The following is a 20,845-nucleotide window of genomic DNA, read 5'->3' on the forward strand; positions in this document are numbered from 1 at the left end:
GCCTTGGACGCAGCATATTTTTGCAGCGCCCAAAACGCGGTGTTCTAATGCCGCACTTTTGTTGTCTGTACATGTGAATCTACCGCATGTAATGACACTTCAATCGGTTAAAATCTGCAGCGGAGACTAGCGTGTCCGCTACAGAAATTGACATGATGGGGGTGAGTTTGGGTACGTGGCCATGATCAGGAGCCACTGCAGGTTTGATGCTGCATGTTTATACAGTGCCAAACCCGCAGCGTCCAGATCTTACAGCATAGTGGATGGGATCACTAGAAATCCCATGTCCACTATGCGGACATCTGAGGCTGTGGATCACCCGTGGACACTGACATGCGTTGTGTCTTTCAGGACCACAGCATGTCAAATTCTCATGCGGAGTCGCTGGTCTCTGCAACATAAATTTGACCACTAGAATGTATTGAATGTGGTAAATCCGCATGGTTCAGTGAACACATGTGGATTTACATACGTTCAATAGAATGCAACGTTTTGGACGCAGCAAAAAATATGCGTCCAAAGCGCTGCTACGTCCGGATCGTGGTCACAGAGCCTAAAATTAAAAAAATGGCTCCCCGCAGTGTACCGCCAGCCGCCGGGAGGAGAACATCGCCGGGGACCAGGAGGACACTGGGGGCACCGGACAGGTGAGTATAGTGTTTTTTATTTTAATTTTTACTTTTTGTTTTCTTTTATTTACCGCGGGCACGCTGGCTCGGCAGAGCAGACTACTGCTCCCCTTAGCCGATCCGCTCTCGCTGTTATCAGCGGAAGCGGCACTCGGATGAGAGTAGTAGTCCTCTCCCGACCCTGGTACCATCCGCATCGAGTTTCCGCCACAAATTCGCGGCTATTGGCTTTAATTGAAACGCAGCAAATCCGCAGGTATAATTTTATACCTGTGGATTTGCTGCGGTTCAATTCAAGCTAATGGGGCGAATTTGAGGCGGAAACGCCCACACAATGATCATACTGCGGTTTTTACTGCAATGGTAATCCTGAGCGGAAATTTCATGTGCACAGCACATCACATCAGGATTACCATTGCTATAGCTGGCAGACCTATTAACAAGCGTTTTCGCAGCGGAAAAACCGCCGCAAAAACGCAGCAAAAATGCTTCGTGTGCACATAGAATCACCTCTAACATGCTCATAATCAAATATAAACAAGACACGGAAGTTTGGGAATTCTGTTCATTGGAACTTTAGAGGCATATAGATCAGTGGTATGTCTGGAGGAGGAAAAGTAAATCCTTTGGCTGAAAAAAAAAACACTACAGTGAAGCATGGTGGTGGCTCAGTGATGCTCTGTGACATAAAGTCATTCCTTCTGTGAGGAAGCTAAAGTTTGGGCGTCATTGGACCTTGCAACAGTTCATCGATCCCAAACATACCTCAAAGTTCGCCAAGCCTTGGTTTCAGAAGTCCTGGGAGATTCTACAGTCGTGGCCAAAAGTTTTGAGAATGACACCAAAATTATATTTTCACATGATCTGCTGGCCTCTGGTTTTTATTAGTGTTTGTCTGATGTTTATATCACATACAGAAATATAATTGCAATCATATTATGAGTACCAATAGGTTATATTGACAGTTAGAATGAGTTAATGCAGCAAGTCAATATTTGCAGTGCTGCCCCTTCTTCAAGACCTCTGTAATTCTCTCTGGCACGCTCTCAATCAACTTTTGGACCAAATCCTGACTGATAGCAGTCCATTCTTGCATAATCAATGCTTGCATTTTGCCAGAATTTGTTGGTTTTTGTTTGTCCACCCGTCTCTTGATGATTGACCACAAGTTCTCAATGGGATTAAGATCTGGGGAGTTTCCAGGTCATGGACCCAAAATCTCTATGTTTTGTCCCATGAGCCATTTTGTTATCACCTTTGCTTTATGGCAAGGTGCTCCATCATGCTGGAAAAGGCATTTTTGGGCGCCAAACTGCTCTTGGACGGTTGGGAGAAGTTGCTCTTGGAGGACATTCTGGTACCATTCTTTATTCATGGCTGTGTTTTTAGGCAAGACTGTGAGTGAGCCGATTCCCTTGGCTGAGAAGCAACCCCACACATGAATGGTTTCAGGATGCTTTACAGTTGGCATGAGACAAGACTGGTGGTAGCGCTCACCTCTTCTTCTCCGAATAAGCTGTTTTCCAGATGTCCCAAACAATCGAAAAGGGGATTCATCAGAGAAAATGACTTTGCCCCAGTCCTCAGCAGTCCACTCCCTGTACCTTTTGCAGAATATCAGTCGGTCCCTGATGTTTTTTCTGGAGAGAAGTGGCTTCTCTGCTGCCCTCCTTGAAACCAGCCCTTGCTCAAAGAGTCTCCGCCTCACAGTGCGTGCAGAAGCACTCACACCAGCCTGCTGCCATTCCTGAGCAAGCTCGGCACTGCTGGTAGTCCGATCCCGCAGCTGAAACCGTTTTAAGATACGGTCCTGGCACTTGCTGGTCTTTCTTGGGTGCCTGGAGCCTTTTTGACAACAATGGAAGCTCTCTCCTTGAAGTTCTTGATGATGCGATAGATTGTTGACTGAGGTGCAATCTTTGTAGCTGCGATACTCTTCCCTGTTAGGCCATTTTTGTGCAGTGCAATGATGACTGCACGTGTTTCTTTAGAGATAACCATGGTTAACTGAAGAGAAACAAGGATACCAAGAACCAGCCTTGGTGATGTCATTCTTACTTAATCATGACTGATTGATCCATTAACACAGGTGTGGGTGTTGATGAGGACAGGGCTGGCGATCAATCACTAAAACGATGTTAGCTGCTCCTTTTAAGGCAGGACTGCAATGATGTTGAAATGTGTTTTGGGGGTTAAAGTTCATTTTCTGGGCAAATATTGACTTTGCAAGTACAGTAATTGCTGTTAAGCTGATAACTCTTTGACATTCAGGAGTATATGCAAATTGCCATTACAAAAAAATGAAGCAGTAAACTTTGGAAAAATTACTATTTGTCTCATTCTCAATACTTTTGGCCATGACTGTAGACTGGTTTGAACCCCATAGAAAATCATTGATGGGATTTGAAGAACATTAGTGAACCCAAGAATATTAGTGAAGACCAATGCCCATAAGAAATGGTATAAAGTTCCTCAGGAAAGTTGCCAGAAGCTGGTGTCTACTTTGAGAAAGAGCTATGTGCGTGTAATGGCTGAAGGCTCATGACCTGCTGAATAGTGTTCTTTTTGTATACATCTCGAGCCTTGCAAAGAAAAAGAACAGCGGTTTTATCATACTATGTGGTAAGAGCCAATCCTCTTTATGTCACATTTGAACTCTTTCAGATATTGTGCTCCACAAGTGTGAATACCGTGTCTATTCCAAATATGTTCATCCTGTCTTTGGGAGTAATGCTGAATTTTTTTTTTACAATATGGACTTTCTGAAGCTGGTGTCTAGCTATGCATCACGTTTACAGCAGGTCATAACAGCCAATGGGGCTTTACGAAGTACTAAAGCCGCTTGTCATGAAGGGGTTGACTAATTCTGAGACTGCATTAATCAGTAAAAGTGGGATTTTGTGTAGAGTTTGAAGAGACCACTGGTTATATCAGTTGTGTTGAGAATTAAAACTGCTCTTGTATCATTGGTTTATTGAAAACAGCAGAAAGATTGGACATTTTGTAAAGAAACCTAATTTGCAATGGGGAATGAATAATTTTGATGGAACTATTTGTAGCAATAAATAATGTAATTTACTTCTGGAACCATTATCAGACATTTTCTCCAACATTTTTTAACCAGCTAACCACATAATTAATCAGGAGAGTTGTTATAGATCTGCAAATGAATATTTGACCTCCACTTAGGGTGGGGTTCCACAATGCCATTACGGTACCTTGTGATGCCAATGACCAAGTTGGGGCAAATAATTGCAGTTTTTCAGGCTACACCTCAGTATTACCAACTTGTGTGTACATTCGCTCTCACTGGTGAACATGACTAAGCCACAAGGGGTAGCAGTGTCATGGAGTCCTACCACAAGTCCTAAGCAGTATTATTATTACACACACTTGCTATTAATATTGCAGTGTACTTTCAGCACATGCATTGGGAAATGCTCCATGCATAAGCAGAGAGAAACTATGTCTTTTAGGCCACGTTCACACAGTCAGCATTTGGCCAGTACTTTACATCAGTATCTGTAAGCCAAAACCAGGAGTGGAACAATACTGAATGTGTGAATGTAGCCTTACTAGTATACCTTATTTTACTTTATAGAAAAAGGAAGACTGATGAGTCTTCCTACAGAGCAGTGCTTCACGGTATACATTGTACATGGAAATCTAAAGGCAACATATGCAGCTGTATATATCTGGAGTATACATCAGGGGATTTTCCAAGTCCATGCACTATATGCATACTGCAAAGACCGTGTGAATAGGCACAGAGCGAATACATTTCACCAACACTTATACAATATAGCAAACTATCAGGAGCGAAGAGATTTGTGCCACTGATATATGTAATCATTTTTTTTTTTAAATCAAATGTTTATTCATTTTTATAAAGATTTTCACAAAGATAAAAATAAAAAAAACAAACAACCTTACAAACATTGGAGAAACACAGTTCTCCACCCCCCAACCTTAAGAAGCATTAGACATGAGTTATTTATACATCTTCGCTCTGCAAAACCAGCATAGTTAGATGAACAAATATTTGAACAGAGTAACAATAGTCAATCCTATTACATATAACTTGTGGAAGTACTAATAACATTTTTCTTAATTTTCAAAGAAGTTTAATTTGAGGCACCATATAAACGTAACTCAAAGCAAGCCGAGGCGAAATCTCCTCAGTTCCCTAGATGTCAAACCAGAGCCATCAATCCATAGACCCCATATTTTGTCATATTTAGAGATAGCATCTCTTTTTAGATATATGCCTTTTTCCAAATTTACTAGCCAGTTAACTTTATCAATAAATTCTGATATCATAGGCTCCTGATCTGCTATCCATTTTTGGGCTATCAATTTTCATGCCATATATAACATACGTGCCGCCACAATTTTGCCGAACTCATCAGTAGTCAGATCTTCAACATATCCCAGTATACATACTAATGGTGAAAGCTCTACATCAATTGATTAAACCCTGTTAATCATTGCTACAACACTCTTCCAAAAGGACACCAAGTTAGGTTATCTGCAATGTTAGTTTTGCATCTAGGACAGTGGGGACTTGAACGAAATCCTAGGTTAAATAAGCATTGAGGTGTCCTGTATACCTGGTGTATCACATATATATGGGACAGTCTATGGGATTTGCTTAACGACAGCTGTGGAACTCTTTCCAGTATATCTGACCAGTGATTTCCCTCTATGGGTCCCATTACACTCTCCCATTTCTCTTTTGCTCGTATAGGCTGGTTTGTCAATATAATGTCTTAAGAGAATGTTACAAAGTAATGAGATCAGTCCATGAGAACTGTGTAGATTAGCTATTCTCTGTATTATTGAGTTTCGGGGTACCCCTCCTTCCAAAACAATGCCTTCCGCCCGATATGCGTGCCTAAATTGTAAGTATTTATAGAATTCAGAGGGAGGTAACCCATATTCTTTTTGCAGCTGTGAGAGTTCCTTAATCACATCACCTATCAGCACTTGATTAAGTCTGTTTAAACCCTTGGAGCTCCAGGAGCCATATCCCACCAGTTGGTATAGATTTGGAAGCCATGGAGTATTCCATAATGAAGTAAATTGTGAAACACCTTCTACTCCTTGTAATTTTTTCACCGTCCCGCAAAGTTTGTGACATAACAGCATAGTCGGTATTTTGCCTCCAAGTGTCCTAAACTTATGGGCTTCCCGATACCTCATAGAGGTTATCTGATTGGAAATAATGCTGTAGCAACATACACTGAGCTCCACCCCCCCCCAGGGTCGTCCCATCCCCGAATATGTTGAAGCTGAGATGCCACATAATATACCCATGGGTTAGGAACCGCAAGCCCTCCCATTGTTTTGTTTCTTTGCAATGTTTCCAGTTTAATTCTCGGAGTCAGTTTGCCCCATATCAATTTTCTAAACTCCTGACTGACTTTAAAGAAAAATCTTCGATTTATCCATATTGGGGAGTTGTGTAGAACATACAGCAATTGTGGCATCCAGATCATTTTGACCAGGTTAGCACGGCCCACAACTGACAACGGTAACTTAGACCAGGCGCCTAGTTTACCTCTAAATTTAATTAAGACTGGATCAAGATTCAACTTCTCATAATCATTTCTTTTTGCCGATATATTGATGCCTAAATATTTAAACTCCGATACCACTTGTAAACCCGAGTTAATGTAGTGGGAAGCATTCTCATCTGTATTATCCAATGGAAGTATAACTGATTTGCTCTAATTTATCTTCAGACCAGAGTATTTTCCAAATGTTTCTATAGTTTCCATTGCTATAGGAAGGGACTCAGAAGTTTTAGCCAGAAATAATAAAGTGTCATAAGTGTATAACGCGAGCTTCTCTTCACTGTTCCCTCTACGAAACCCAACTATTCCTGGATGCTCCCTGATAATCGATATCAGGGGCTCAATGGCCAGTTCAAAGAGCAGGGGGGACAACAGGCACCTCTGCCTCGTACCTCTACTCAATCCAAAAGCCGGGGAGAGGTGTCCATTTACACGTATTCTAGCAATCGGCCTACCATACAGCAATTTAACCCATGAAATAAAACTAGGTCCTATACCAAACTTTTCCAACACCGCCCATAAATATTTCCACTCAACAGAATTGAAAGCCTTAGCGGCGTCCAGAGAACATACAGATCTATCCCCATCACCATCCACCGGCAATTGAAGATTAAGAAACAATCTCCGGATATGAACAGCTGTGGATCTAGCAGGCATGAAGCCTGAATGGTCAGTATGAATTACTGTAGAAATTACTGCATTCAATCCAGACGCCAGAACAGTCGTAATAATTTTAACATCAGTTGACAAAGATATGGGCCTGTATGAGTCAGGGATTAAAGGGTCTTTAGCTGGCTTGGGTATGACTATCACCGCCTCTTGCATTGAATGGGGTAGGGTTCCCCCCTCAAAGTCTCCTTGAAGGTAGCCAGTAAGTGGGGAAGTAGAATATTTCCAAATTTGTTATAGTCGGTAGTTTGATTTCCCTCAAGTAAGATAAGATCTGATCTCTATTAAATTGCAGTTTGGATGTATATAGATCTTTATAAAATTCTAGCAGAGTGTTTGAGATCTGGTCAGTCTGGTTTACTACCACTCCTTCCCTGTCCTTCAAAGCACCAATAAAAGAACTCCCCATCTGGGCTCTTGCTATCACGGCCAGTAAGTGTCCTGTCTTCTCCCCCTCCTCAAAGAAGTGTGTCTGGGCAAACATGCGTTTGGTTTTAGCTTTTTCCTTGATATGTGTGGTGTACGCTTCTTGTGCCTCTCCCCAGTCCATCAGGTCCTGTTTTACACCGGTTAGTACAAATTTCTCTTCAGCAGATCTAAAGCTATCCCGTAAAAACTCCCCAAACTGTTTTGTCTTAGTTTTGGATCTGTTGATGTATATAATCATTAAACTGCCCTGAGGGTAAAAAATACTTTGCCCCTATTATATAAAAATGATCTTTTATTAAATCAGTCTACGACTAAGTTCACAAAGAATGCAAGTTTGAAAGCCTGGAAGGACTGGAAAGTGTAAGTGTATACTGGATAGCAGTAATCTATTTATTGTCTGGCTGTTACATTGTGAGGTATTTGAGTGTTTTGTGTTACATTGCAATGTCAGTATTTAATAATGATGCCGAAGCGCCAATACTTGGCAAGAACATCAAGGGCCAATGATCAATACTCAAAGTCTGCAGTGCAGCCAGCAGATGAGGCCGCTGATTACACCTGCGGATAAAAAGCCAAACATGAGCTCAGCTGCCGACCGATGAGGGTCAGAGTCCTGAGACCTCCCCTCCACTGAATGCAAAAAATACCGCTCTATGGTGCACAGCTGTATGCATATAAGAGTGGTGTATGAGCTCAATAATAAGTCTATGGGTCTGTACACTCCATCTGACAGAGCGGTGAATGGACCATACTTACTATTGAGCCCGTACACCGCTCTGTGTGCATGCTGCATGAAAAAGCTGTGTTTTGTGTCATCGATGGAGGTCTCGGGACCTGGTCTCTCACCAGTCCTTGTAGTGTCTATTGTATACAAAAAGAAAAAGTTGTATAATGACACTTACACCTTAAATAGAGGTTCTGATGGGTGGCTTTTTCTACTGTGTGCGCCACAGGCCTCCAGCATTAATCACGGGCTCAGCTGGGCAATGCTGGCCATATTTATTAGATGGCTATCAGCTAAACCCACGTTCAGCTGAAGACTTCCTCTCCGACCTCTCAAACGTGCACTCTTGGTTCAGCTGAAGGTAAATGTGTTTTCAGCAGAAAGAGGGGAGTAAACGGCTGCTAGAGTCCATCAGGGGTGGCTTATCTCTACAAGAACAAAAGAAAAGGGCCATTTCAAATCGTGCAGTGGGGGGAGGTCAGGACACCCCATACACATGAGATAGTTGGCCGGTCCCGCTGAACACAGCAGGTTTGTCCGCTATATATAAGGTGATTGGCCAGCTTCATAGAAGTGAATTGTTCTTGACATGTATTGGCCACTGGCATCAGGGTTTAACACTGGCTTCACAACCAACCTGAAAAATGTATAATGAAGTACAATAGAACAGGTCAGGTCGGGATCAGTTCACACTTCATTTCTGAATTCTGTTTTGTCCTAGGACGGGTTTGTTACAGGATGAATGCAAGGCAAATGAAGACATTGGAGAATTATATTAAATGTGTGTGCGCCAGGGTCATCAAGATAGAGATGTTCATGCCAGTCTCGAGAGGCCGTGCTGGAATCAGATGCTCTCAATAAATCAAGAGGCGTACACTTCTTCATGAATCAGGAGCGGAGGGCAAGCGGTGTACACCTCTGTGTGCGTCTTGCCACAAATCCTACTCCTGCACTTGCTGTAGTAAGATTTGTGGTGTAGCGAACACCGCCGATCGTCATGAATTTGTCAAGTGGTTGTCGCCATGCCCCCCATACCAACTGAAATCATTTAGGCAGAGCTGGGAGAAACTGGAGAAAAGATGGTAAAAGCTGTAAAATGTAAACCAACAACGAGTTGCGCCTAAATTGTGCTACTTTTCAAAGCTTTTATGCCATAATACTGATTGAAATGGTAGAAGCAGATGAGGTAAAGGCAATATGCTAAACTCCTTCTTTTCTTCAGTTCTTCTACGAGAAAATCCCATGACAGATGATATGATCAGGGATACTAGCAATTCACCATCAAGTGTCACTTGCTTAACCCAGCAGGAAGTACAGGGCATAATAAATAAAGTAGACAAATTCCCAGGCCCAGATGGCATACACCCCCCGAGTATTGCAGGACTTAAGACAGACCATTATTTATAATATTTACAGAACCCATAATAACAGAGTCTGTACCACAGGACTGGCGCATAGCAAATGTGGTGCCAATATTCAAAAGAGGGACAAAATCTAAGCCTGGAAATTAGAAGCCGGTATATGTAACCTCGGCCGTGGGTAAAATCTTTCAGGGTTTCCTGAGAGATGCTATCCTGGAGTATCTCAATAAGAAGAATAACCTCATGACCCAGTAACAACACGGTTTTATGAGGGATCGGTCCTGTCAAACTAATCTAATCAGCTTCTATGAGGAGGTAAATTCCAGACTGGACCAGGGAATGCCGTGGATGTTGTCTATATGGACTTTTCAAAGGCATTTGATACGGTGCCACACAAAAGGTTTGTATATAAAATTAAAAAAATGGAACTAGGATAAAATATGTGTAACTGGGTTAACAACTGACTCATTAATAGGAAACAAAGGGTGGTTATTAATGGAACACACTCGGTTTTGGTCACACTTAACAGTGGAGTGCCACAGGGGGCAGTATTTGGCCCTCTTCTTTTAATATATTTATTAATGACCTTGTAGAGGGCATATAAAGTAGAATTGCAATATTTGCAGAGGATTCTAAACTCTGCAGGGTAATCAATACAGAGGAGGATAATGTAATATTACAGAAGGATTTATGTAAGCTGGAGGTTTGGGCTGAGAAATGGCAGTTGAAATTTAATGTAAATAAGCGTAAGGTTATGTACTTGGGCCGAGGAAATAAAATGTATAATTATGTACGAAGCTTTAAAACGCTGGGTAAAATGGTCACTGAAAAACACTTGTGGAGTTTGCCATCCACCCATACTCCCTTTAGTGATCAGTGTCAGGCAGTTGCTGCCAAGGCTAATAAAATCATGGGATGCATTAAAAGAGGCATAGATACTCATGACGAGAACACAGTTTTGCCTCTATACAAGTCACTATTCTGGCCACACTTAGAATACGATGTATAATTTTGGTCTCCAGTGATAGGCAGAATATAGCTGAACTATAGTGGGTGCAGAGAAGAGCAACCAAGGTTATCAACCCCTTAAGGACCGAACGACTTTGTACATTAATGACCGAGTGTCATTTTTAAAATCTCACCAGTATCAATTTATGAGGTAATGACTCTGGAAGGCTTTAACATATCCCAGTGATTCTGAGAATGTTTTTTGTGAGAATTTAATAGGGACCACTGCACATTTGAAGTGACTTTAAGGTGCCTAAGTGACAGAAAATACCCAAAGTGACATTTTATAAACTGCACCCCTCAAGGTGTTCAAAACCACATTCAAGAAGTATATTAACCCTTAAGATGCTACAAACGAAATGAAACAATGTGGAAGGAAAAATGGAAATTTACTTTTCACACAAAAATGTTGCTTTAGCCCCAAATTTTTCACTTTCACAAGGAAAATGGACCACACAAATTGTTGTCCAATTTCTCCTGTTGTTTTAGCACCAGATTTTACATTTTCAAAAGGGGAAATAGAAATTATGCAGCCATTTTTACCTAACACAATTTTTTCGTGAACGTGGCAATACCCCATATGGACTCTACAATACTGTTTGGCCACATGGCGAGACTCTGGTGGGAAAGAATGCTATTTGACTCTTAGAGAACAAATTTTCATAGAATAGTTACAGAGCGCCTAAGTGCCAGTAGAGCAGAAACCTGCCTCCATTGACCCCAAATTGGAAATTACACCCCCTCTGGGTATTTATGTACAATACTGACTCTATGGGAGTTTTCCAGAAATAAGAAGCAATGGATGTTGCAGAGTGAAAATGCACAATCTGCCTTTATAGTGTCCACACATTGTAGTGCTCATATAGTGGTCCAGCTTGTTCTTCTGAAGACAAGCACCCTGTAAATTAAGTGGCCTCTGCTCACTACGTTAATGTCTAACATGTGGATGCTAACTGCGGCTTTGGCACACTGTGGGGCTCAGGAGGAGGTGGCATTTGGATTTTGGAACAGATAATTCGCTGGATTTCTTTTGGTTAACTTCCAGATCCTTTGTGCTACCAGTAACATAGAAGTCCACTTTATTTCTGCTAACAAATGATGGCTCTAAGTGGGGACTTGTTTTTTGTGGGTTGAGTAGAAGCTTTTATTAGTGAAATTTTGGGGTAGATAAGATTTTGGATCAGTTCACATTTATCCTGTGCTCTACGCTGAGCACTTACATTGGTGTTTCCATCTAAATCTAAGGGGTCTGAGGATCTCATCTCAGTACCTAATGGCAGTCAGGCTACCTCTGGCGAGCACATGGAGGGCTGTGCGGCCCTCCAAAGAAATGCCACCCCACACCATTACTGACCCACTGCCAAACCGGTCATGCTGAAGGATGTTGCAGGCAGCAGATCGCTCTCCACGGCATCTTCAGACTCTGTCACGTCTGTCACATGTGCTCAGTGTGAACCTGCTTTCATCTGTGAAGAGCACAGGGCGCCAGTGGCAACTTTGTCAATCCTGGTGTTCTGTGGCAAATGCCAAGCGTCCTGCACGGTGTTGGGTTGTGAGCACAACCCCCATCTGTGGAGGTCAGGCCCTCATACCACCCTCATGGAGTCGGTTTCTAACCGTTTGTGCAGACACAGACATTTGTGGCCTGCTGGAGGTGATTTTGCAGGGCTCTGGCAGTGCTCCTCCTGTTCCTCCTTGCACAAAGGCGGAGGTAGCGGTCCTGCTGCTGGGTTGTTGCTGTACTGGCCTGTCTTCTGGTAGCGCCTCCAGCCTCTGGACACTATGCTGACAGACAAAGCAAACCTTCTTGCCACAGCTCGCATTGATGTGCCATCCTGGATGAGCTGCACTACCTGAGCAACTTCTGTGGGTTGTAGAGTCCATCTCATGCTACCACGAGTGTGAAAGCACAACCAACATTCAAAAGTGACCAAAACATCAGCCAGAAAGCATTGGTACTGAGATGTGGTCTGTGGTCCCCACCTGCAGAACCACTCCTTTATTGAGGGTGTCTTGATAATTGCCAATAATTTCCATCTATTGTCTATTCGATTTGCACAACAGCATGTGAAACTGATTGTCAATCAGTGTTACTTTCTAAGTGGACAGTTTGATTTCACAGAAGTTTGATTTACTTGGAGTTATATTCTGTTGTTTAAGTGTTCCCTTTATTTTTTTGAGCAGTGTATTACAGGTTATGGGACGTTAATCCAGGGAACTAGTCTGATTGCCGCATGGAGTCGGGAAGAAATTTTTCCTCTAATATGGAGCTATTAGCATCTGCCCCATGGGCTTTTTGCCTTCCTCTGGATAAGTGTTTCCAAAACTCCAGTCCTCACGGCCTCCAACACATCAGGGTTTCAGGATTTCCTTAGTATTGTACAGGTGAGAACCTGTAGACAATTTCTGATTAATAATAATAATTACATCATCTGAGCAATACTAAGGAAATCCTGAAAAAAAGACGCGTGGGGGACCGTGAGGACTGGCGTTTCGGAAACACTGATCCGGATCAACATCTTAGGATATAGGTTAAACTCTATGGACTTAAAAGTCTACCTTCAACCTTAAAACTATGAATACTTGATGAATCGGGCCCTAGGTCTATGCCAGTCATGGGCTAGAATAGATTTGCACTATAATTTCCATTTTCCCTGATTCTACTAAAGCCACAACTACTTTTTATAAAATTGCTGTAAGCAGTGGAAAAATACTAAATACTTTTTTTTTTAACACGTTTTTGACTTAGTTCTGACGGAACAGAAGCAACAAGATGTAGCACAGCAAATTGCACTGTTTCATTAATCCCAACCAACTGTGGCCGCCACAAATAGACAGCCACTCCATCTCCACTATGAGTAGGAATGCCCTTATTTACTGGCTTCCTGGAAAAGCCGGCTCTGATCGGGACCCTAGATACTGGCTATATGTAGAACAAGTCATCTGATTACCTGATGCTTTGCTCGTGGTTCTTATTGTCAGTACAAATGAAAGCAGCATCAACCTCCTTGCTTTGCAGCGCCTCCTCCAGGCTGATTTGCTTCACGCCATTAAACTGACCAAGATCCCTCCTGAGGTATGAAGAAAATAATTATTAGTGCATATAATAAGCCAAAACACATTACCGCCTAGGCAAGGGCACACTGACCGAGACACGAAGCCTTGAAGTTTCAGACATTCTGATGGGCTGGACTGCAGGGGGCTTAGGAGGTCTCGGACCCTCACAGAGCCAGCAATGCCAATTCCGACAACTACTGCACCAAACATTGCGCTGTTCTAAAAAAAAAAAAATCAAAAATCAGTCAAAATATATTTTTCTCCCAAAAAATTCTGCAATATAGCTAAATAAATGATTATCAGCCTATTAATCTATGTCTTATGTATAGATTTAATTATACACTCAATTATATAAGGACATATATTTATTGGGACAGTGCGGTGGCTCCGTGTTTAGCACTGCAGCCTTGCAGCGCTGGGGTCCTGAGCTGAAATCCCACCAAGGACATCTGCAAGGAGTTTGTATGTTCTCCCCGTGTTTGCGTGGGTTTCTTCCACAATGCAAAGACATACTGATAGGGAATCTAGAGATTGTAAGCCCCAGTGGGGACAGTGCCGATAATGTCTCTATATAACCAAAACATTAATAAATGAAAACTGAATTGATTGCAATGTAACATAAGTAACCCTTGCACCAACAGTTTCCGCCTCTAGATGGCGATCTCGCTCTTCCAATGTATTGCAGCACTGCATATAATATTCTGCAGGTACTACATTAGAAAATAAAATTTGGATGACAGTACATTACAACTACAGCAATCTGATCGTATAACAGGATGAGGAAGGGCTGTTCTCAGCAGAAATGTTTGTGAGACGGTGTCAAACTTCTTAATTTGACATTTATCACGTGATGGATGGCAATGTGTCAAATAGAGCAAACTGAGGGACTGCTTCAAATTCAGAACCAAGAGATCACGATACGACAGCAACTTTATTAGTAGATAAAGGGGGCTTAACATCGCAATACCGATCCTGAATACAGGGGTGACCATGTACTTTCACTCTGCAAAGTGGCCCCTCGGGCCACTCAGATATGTGGGGCATCTGTAACAAAGCTCCATTCAAGTGAAGAGTTACTGCAAGTGCTGCTGTGGAGGGAAAAGAAGTGGATAGATAAGTGTTGGTTCCTGTTCAGACAGTCGTATAATCTCCTGATAGGCTTCAGGTGTCCTAACCCAAAGTTACACACATGAGGTTGAAAGCTGGGGTGAGGAGATATGGGGTCAGTCTGGCCATTGTGGTCGATATGTGGACTGTGAAATACGGCCATCTGAAGCTGGCCCTAATCCAAGAAGTTAGTCCGACACCGATCATAAACTGATGTAACCACTGGAGAACATGAGAGCACGTAATAATTACAGCAGCTCTAAGGATGTATAGATACATTTCTCTCTCCATTAAGTTATCCAACATTTCTCATTGAACCTCCTATTTGCACTGGTGAGAAGTACGAGCACATGAAGGACATGTTTTGCTGGTTGTCTCTAAAGACCGTGTATAAACTTGTCATCCGACAGATTCCTGACAGCTAAGCCAAGCTTCTATTATATGGCTGGACTTTAAAAAACTATACAGTGGTGGCCAAAAGTATTGGCACCCCTGCAATTCTGTCAGATAATACTCAGTTTCTTCCTGAAAATGATTGCAATCACAAATTCTTTGGTCTTATCATCTTCATTTAATTTGCTTGCAAGGAAAAAACACAAAAGAGAATGAAGCAAAAATCAAATCATTGATCATTTCACACAAAACTCCAAAAATGGGCCAGACAAAAGTATTGGCACCCTCAGCCTAATACTTGGTTGCACAACCTTTAGCCAAAATAACTGCGAACAACCGCTTCCGGTAACCATCAATGAGTTTCTTACAATGCTCTGCTGGAATTGTAGACCATTCTTCTTTGGCAAACTGCTGCAGGTCCCTGATATTTGAAGGGTGCCTTCTCCAAACTGCCATTTTGAGATCTCTCCACAGGTGTTCTATGGGATTCAGGTCTGGACTCATTGCTGGCCACCTTAGAAGTCTCCAGTGCTTTCTCTCAAACCATTTTATAGTGCTTTTGGAAGCGTGTTTTGGGTCATTGTCCTGCTGGAAGACCCATGACCTCTGAGGGAGACCCAGCTTTCTCACACTGGGCCCTACATTATGCTGCAAAATTTGTTGGTAGTCTTCAGACTTCATAATGCCATGCACACGGTCAAGCAGTCCAGTGCCAGAGGCAGCAAAGCAACCCCAAAACATCAGGGAACCTCCGCCATGTTTGACTGTAGGGACCGTGTTCTTTTCTTTGAATGCCTCTTTATTTTTCCTGTACACTCTATGTTGATGCTTTTTCCCAAAAAGCTCTACTTTTGTCTCATCTGACCAGAGAACATTCTTCCAAAACGTTTTAGGCTTTCTCAGGTAAGTTTGGCCAAACTCCAGCCTGGCTTTTTTATGTCTCGGGGTAAGAAGTGGGGTCTTCCTGGGTATCCTACCATACAGTCCCTTTTCATTCAGACGCCGACGGATAGTAAGGGTTGACACTGTTGTACCCTCGGACTGCAGGGCAGCTTGAACTTGTTTGGATGTTAGTCGAGGTTCTTTATCCACCATCCGCACAATCTTGCGTTGAAATCTCTCATCAATTTTTCTTTTCCGTCCACATCTAGGGAGGTTAGCCACAGTGCCATGGGCTTTAAACTTCTTGATGACACTGCGCACAGAAGACACAGGAACATTCAGGTCTTTGGAGATGGACTTGTAGCCTTGAGATTGCTCATGCTTCCTCACAATTTGGTTTCTCAAGTCCTCAGACAGTTCTTTGGTCTTCTTTCTTTTCTCCATGCTCAATGTGGTACACACAAGGACACAGGACAGAGGTTGAGTCAACTTTAATCCATGTTAACTGGCTGCAAGTGTGATTTAGTTATTGCCAACACCTGTTAGGTGCCACAGGTAAGTTACAGGTGCTGTTAATTACACGAATTAGAGAAGCATCACATGATTTTTCAAAGGGTGCCAATACTTTTGTCCACCCTCTTTTTTAGGTTTGGTGTGGAATTATATCCAATTTGGCTTTAGGACAATTCTTTTTGTGTTTTTTCATTGAAGACAAATGAAATGAAGAGAATAAGACCAAAGAATTTGTGATTGGAATCATTTTCAGGAAGAAACTGAGTATTATCTGACAGAATTGCAGGGGTGCCAATACTTTTGGCCACCACTGTATATATTTTCAGAGAACCAGAACAAGTTAGCTGTAGACATACAGCCAGCAGTAAATGCTGGAAGATTTCAGCTCTGAAGCTTGCAGAATTGTGATACATGATGTAACTCAGTAGAAGACTTAAAGCACACTAATAGGTCAAGGTACATAAACCAAAAGAAATAAAAGTATAAAAAAGTATATACTGTATATGAATTGAATAATATTAGTGGCTCAGCACTACACAGAGAAGAAAAATTGTGGATAAGGAACTAATAATGTAAAAATATATAACTATTAGATAGACGAAAATGTAAAAAACACAGATAGAAAATGCTAGTCATTCAATGGATGGATTTATCAGCTAACCATGGGGTAAATACACACCAGATAATTGATGACTGATAGATTATATACTTTTTTGATATCTGTACTTGCCACATGCTGACATTTACTCTGGCAATATTGTATTTATGTGCACGCTATATACAATCAGGTGTCCTTTGTGTAGTGGTGCCATCCATTGGATGACTCACATTTTCCATCTGTGTTTTCTAAATTTTCATCGACCTAATAAAGTTCTATATTTATACATTATTGGTTCCTTATGCACAATTTTTTTCTCTGCAGCCTTCACCTGAGTAGAAGACTAGTAATGCAAAGTATTTACAAAGTTACTCAACTTTTTATGCAACTTTATTCTACATATATGCCAGAAAAGTGGCTTAAAAGCTTTAAAAATAAAAATCACAAAAATCAGCTCTGCCAAAATGGTTTGCGCTGGGGAGGAGCCGGAGAGTGGCCATGCCTGCCCATCAAAGAGGACAATGCTTTGTACACCAGAAATGCTACTCCAGTCTATGTTTGGAGTAGCATTTCTGGCGCAGTGCACAGAGGCACAAGCCACTCAGGAGAGGTGACAAATTCATTATGTGGCACATGACTTTCAATGAATTTGACACTATGACAGTCTTCTGAATCGGCTCCGTAATCTTGAAAAGGGTGTTTGAAGATGGACAAGTGTATTAATTCCAATCCAGTAAGACACCCCACACTTCATCAGTATTTTGCACTGGTGTTTTTATTATGGTGGTCTGCTGCATACTGCAGTATATTAGAACAGTGACTAGGTATTGGTAAGGGATAGTGGTGAGCGAACGTGCTCGGTTAACCCTTTAATCGAGCATGCTCCGGTTCTAACCGAGTATCTTCGGCGTGCTCGAAAACTAGGTTTGAGTCGCCACGGTTGCATGTCTTGTGGCTGTTTAACAGCTGCAACACATGCAGGGATTGCCAGTTTGCTAGACAATTAAAGGGTTAACCAAGCACATTCGCTCATCACTAGTAAGGGACTCACAAGATAACGAGGACCCCCACAACCAGTCAGAGCTCTTGTCCATGGCGCATAGTTGTCCACTTTTCTCCTAGATTATTTGTCAGCAGGGATGTACAGTGCAGCTGAGAATCAGGTTGGGTCATAAGGGGAAATATTACGGAAACAATCATGAATGCGTTTCTATGGAATTATATATAGCTTGTGGGTAAAAATGAAAGCACTGTGTACTGTAAGGGAGGCAATGCTGCAGACATAGGCTCTTCTTTAATCAGCAACTGGGTGATGACCAAAACATCATGGCTGGTGTAGATAAACAGAAGTATTCGTCACACCCTGAAACATATCGCCTTAACCATTTAGTTTTTACATGTTAAACCTTGAAGTGTACAAGGTGTTCATACACTGAGTACACTCCACTTAAAGAACATATATTTCTCATATTCACTATTATGTTGTATTAAATGTGGCAAATTTCTATTATTACTGGATAGTCACTTCTGCAAGTTCTTTACATGACAGTTTTCAGCTTGAAGGATGATTTCAGGATAAGAACTTATAGGGCTATCTAAGGCTATGTGCGCCCGTTCAGGAATTGCTTGCAGAAATTTCTGCACCTCTTGGCAGCAAAACCGCTGAGGAAGATATGCAGCGTTTTCATGCGCTTTTGCCATGCGTTTTTTCCAATGCATTGTATAGGCAAAAACACACAAAGAATAGACATGCTGCGTGTTTTTTCCGCACATGAGATCCTGTCAGGAAAATTCCTGATTATGTGCACTGAACTTGCAAAATGTCATAAGAAGTAATGGGAGAAGGTATGCAATGCGTTTTTGGTCCAATTCTGCACGGAAAAAAAATGCACAAAATAAGCACTGTGTGCACATAGCCTTAAGGGGAAAATTACCTAGGAGATGCATTTTTCTGGTTTTGTTTAGGATTATCCATCATTTTAATTTTTATTTCATAAAGCAATAGTACACATGAAAACAGGCAACTTTATAATGTGTCTCATCAGAGAAATTTGCTTCTTTCACCCTGATTTGATTTTTCACTCACAATTCACAGGGAAAATATGTAAAATGTCTATCCAGTGAAGACAGATATTAAAATTTCTGAGATAGATTACGACTGGTGCTTTTAAAATTCTATGGAGACAGGAGGAGGGATCAGCTGGAGGCAGACACAGACGTTCTGCTGCAAGTTCTCCAAAAACAACAGTTACAGTTCTCCATAGAACCTTGTGAGCACCAACTGCCTTCTACTACCTCGTAAAGGGAAAATAAGTGTACACTCAAAACAGATTTCACCTGTGAATTGAGATTTAATGTTTAGTCCAGAAGTCTAATAAGAGCAATTCAGTTTCTTATTTTCACATGTACTATCGATCTATGAAAAAAAAATGGTGCGTATGTGTAATATATATATATATATATATATATATATATATATATATATATATATATATATATATATATATATATATATATATATATATATATATATATATATATATATATATATATATATATTCTGCTTATCCCGTCTGTCTGTCCGTCCAGGAAATCCTGCGTCGCTGATTGGTCTGGCTGCGGCCAATCAGCGACGTGGGATTTCAGAACAAGATGGTGGCTGTTAGCGGCTCATCTGCTGCACGGAAGTCAGCGGCGATGCAGCAGGGAGATGACCGGCGCTAGCCGGTCATCTCCTGGCTGCTCGCAGCAGAAGTACCCCGACTGACGGCCTAGGCGGCGCCGCTCCCCGGTCCTCCCTTCACACTTGCCGTCGGGAGATCAGCCTCCCCAGTCCTCCCTTCACACTTGCCGTCGGGAGATCATCTCCCGGCTGCTCGCAGCAGAAGTACCCCGACCGGCGGCCTCGCTCCCCGGTCCTCCCTTCACATTTGCCGTCGGGAGATCAGCGGCCCTAGCCGACGGTAGCCGCATGGAGGTGGATTTGGAGTCACCCCCAAAATTAAAGTGGAAAAACACACTACAGGCTGATCCAACTTTGATGTAATGTCCTGAAAACAAGTCAAAATGAGGCCCAGTATGGTGTGTGGCCTCCACGTGCCTGTTTGACCTCCCTACAACGCCTGAGCATGCTCCTGATGAGGTTGCGGATGGTCTCCTGTGGGATCTCCTCCCAGACCTGGACTAAAGCATCCGCCAACTCCTGGACAGTCTGTGGTGCAACGTGACGTTGGTGGATGGAGCAAGACATGATGTCCCAGATGTGCTCAATCGGATTCAGGTCTGGGGAATGGGCGGGCCAGTCCATAGCTTCAATGCCTTCATCTTGCAGGAACTGCTGACACACTCCAGCCACATGAGGTCTGCCATTGTCCTGCATTAGGAGGAACCCAGGGCCAACCGCACCAGCATATGGTCTCACAAGAGGTCTGAGGATCTCATCTCAGTACCTAATGGCAGTCAGGCTACCTCTGGCGAGCACATGGAGGGCTGTGTGGCCCTCCAAAGAAATGCCACCCCACACCATTACTGACCCACTGCCAAACCGGTTATGCTGAAGGATGTTGCAGGCAGCAGATCGCTCTCCATGGCATCTTCAGACTCTGTCAAGTCTGTCACATGTGCTCAGTGTGAACCTGCTTTCATCTGTGAAGAGCACAGGGCGCCAGTGGCAACTTTGCCAATCCTGGTGTTCTGTGGCAAATGCCAAGCGTCCTGCATGGTGTTGGGCTGTGAGCACAACCCCCATCTGTGGAGGTCAGGCCCTCATACCACCCTCATGGAGTCGGTTTCTAACCGTTTGTGCAGACACATAGACATTTGTGGCCTGCTGGAGGTCATTTTGCAGGGCTCTGGCAGTGCTCCTCCTGTTCCTCCTTGCACAAAGGCGGAGGTAGCGG

At 42.5% G+C, this 20,845-nt stretch overlaps 1 protein-coding gene across 1 annotated transcript in view; it reads right to left on the reverse strand.

Moving 5' to 3' along the window:
* BLVRA (biliverdin reductase A) overlaps positions 1-20,845 on the reverse strand; it is a 72,894-nt gene that overhangs the window by 16,453 nt on the left and 35,596 nt on the right. Inside the window, exons 2-3 of the mRNA XM_073678197.1 lie at positions 13,545-13,672; positions 13,348-13,467 (exon numbers count right to left, since the gene is read on the reverse strand). Coding sequence (XP_073534298.1) covers positions 13,348-13,467; positions 13,545-13,663 — 239 coding nt within the window. The 5' untranslated portion in view covers positions 13,664-13,672. The remainder of the gene's footprint in view (positions 1-13,347; positions 13,468-13,544; positions 13,673-20,845) is intronic.

The sequence above is a fragment of the Phyllobates terribilis genome, unplaced genomic scaffold (genome assembly GCF_046119375.1).
Source record: "Phyllobates terribilis strain yellow unplaced genomic scaffold, ASM4611937v1 Scaffold_4__5_contigs__length_816908805, whole genome shotgun sequence".
NCBI lineage: Eukaryota > Metazoa > Chordata > Amphibia > Anura > Dendrobatidae > Phyllobates > Phyllobates terribilis.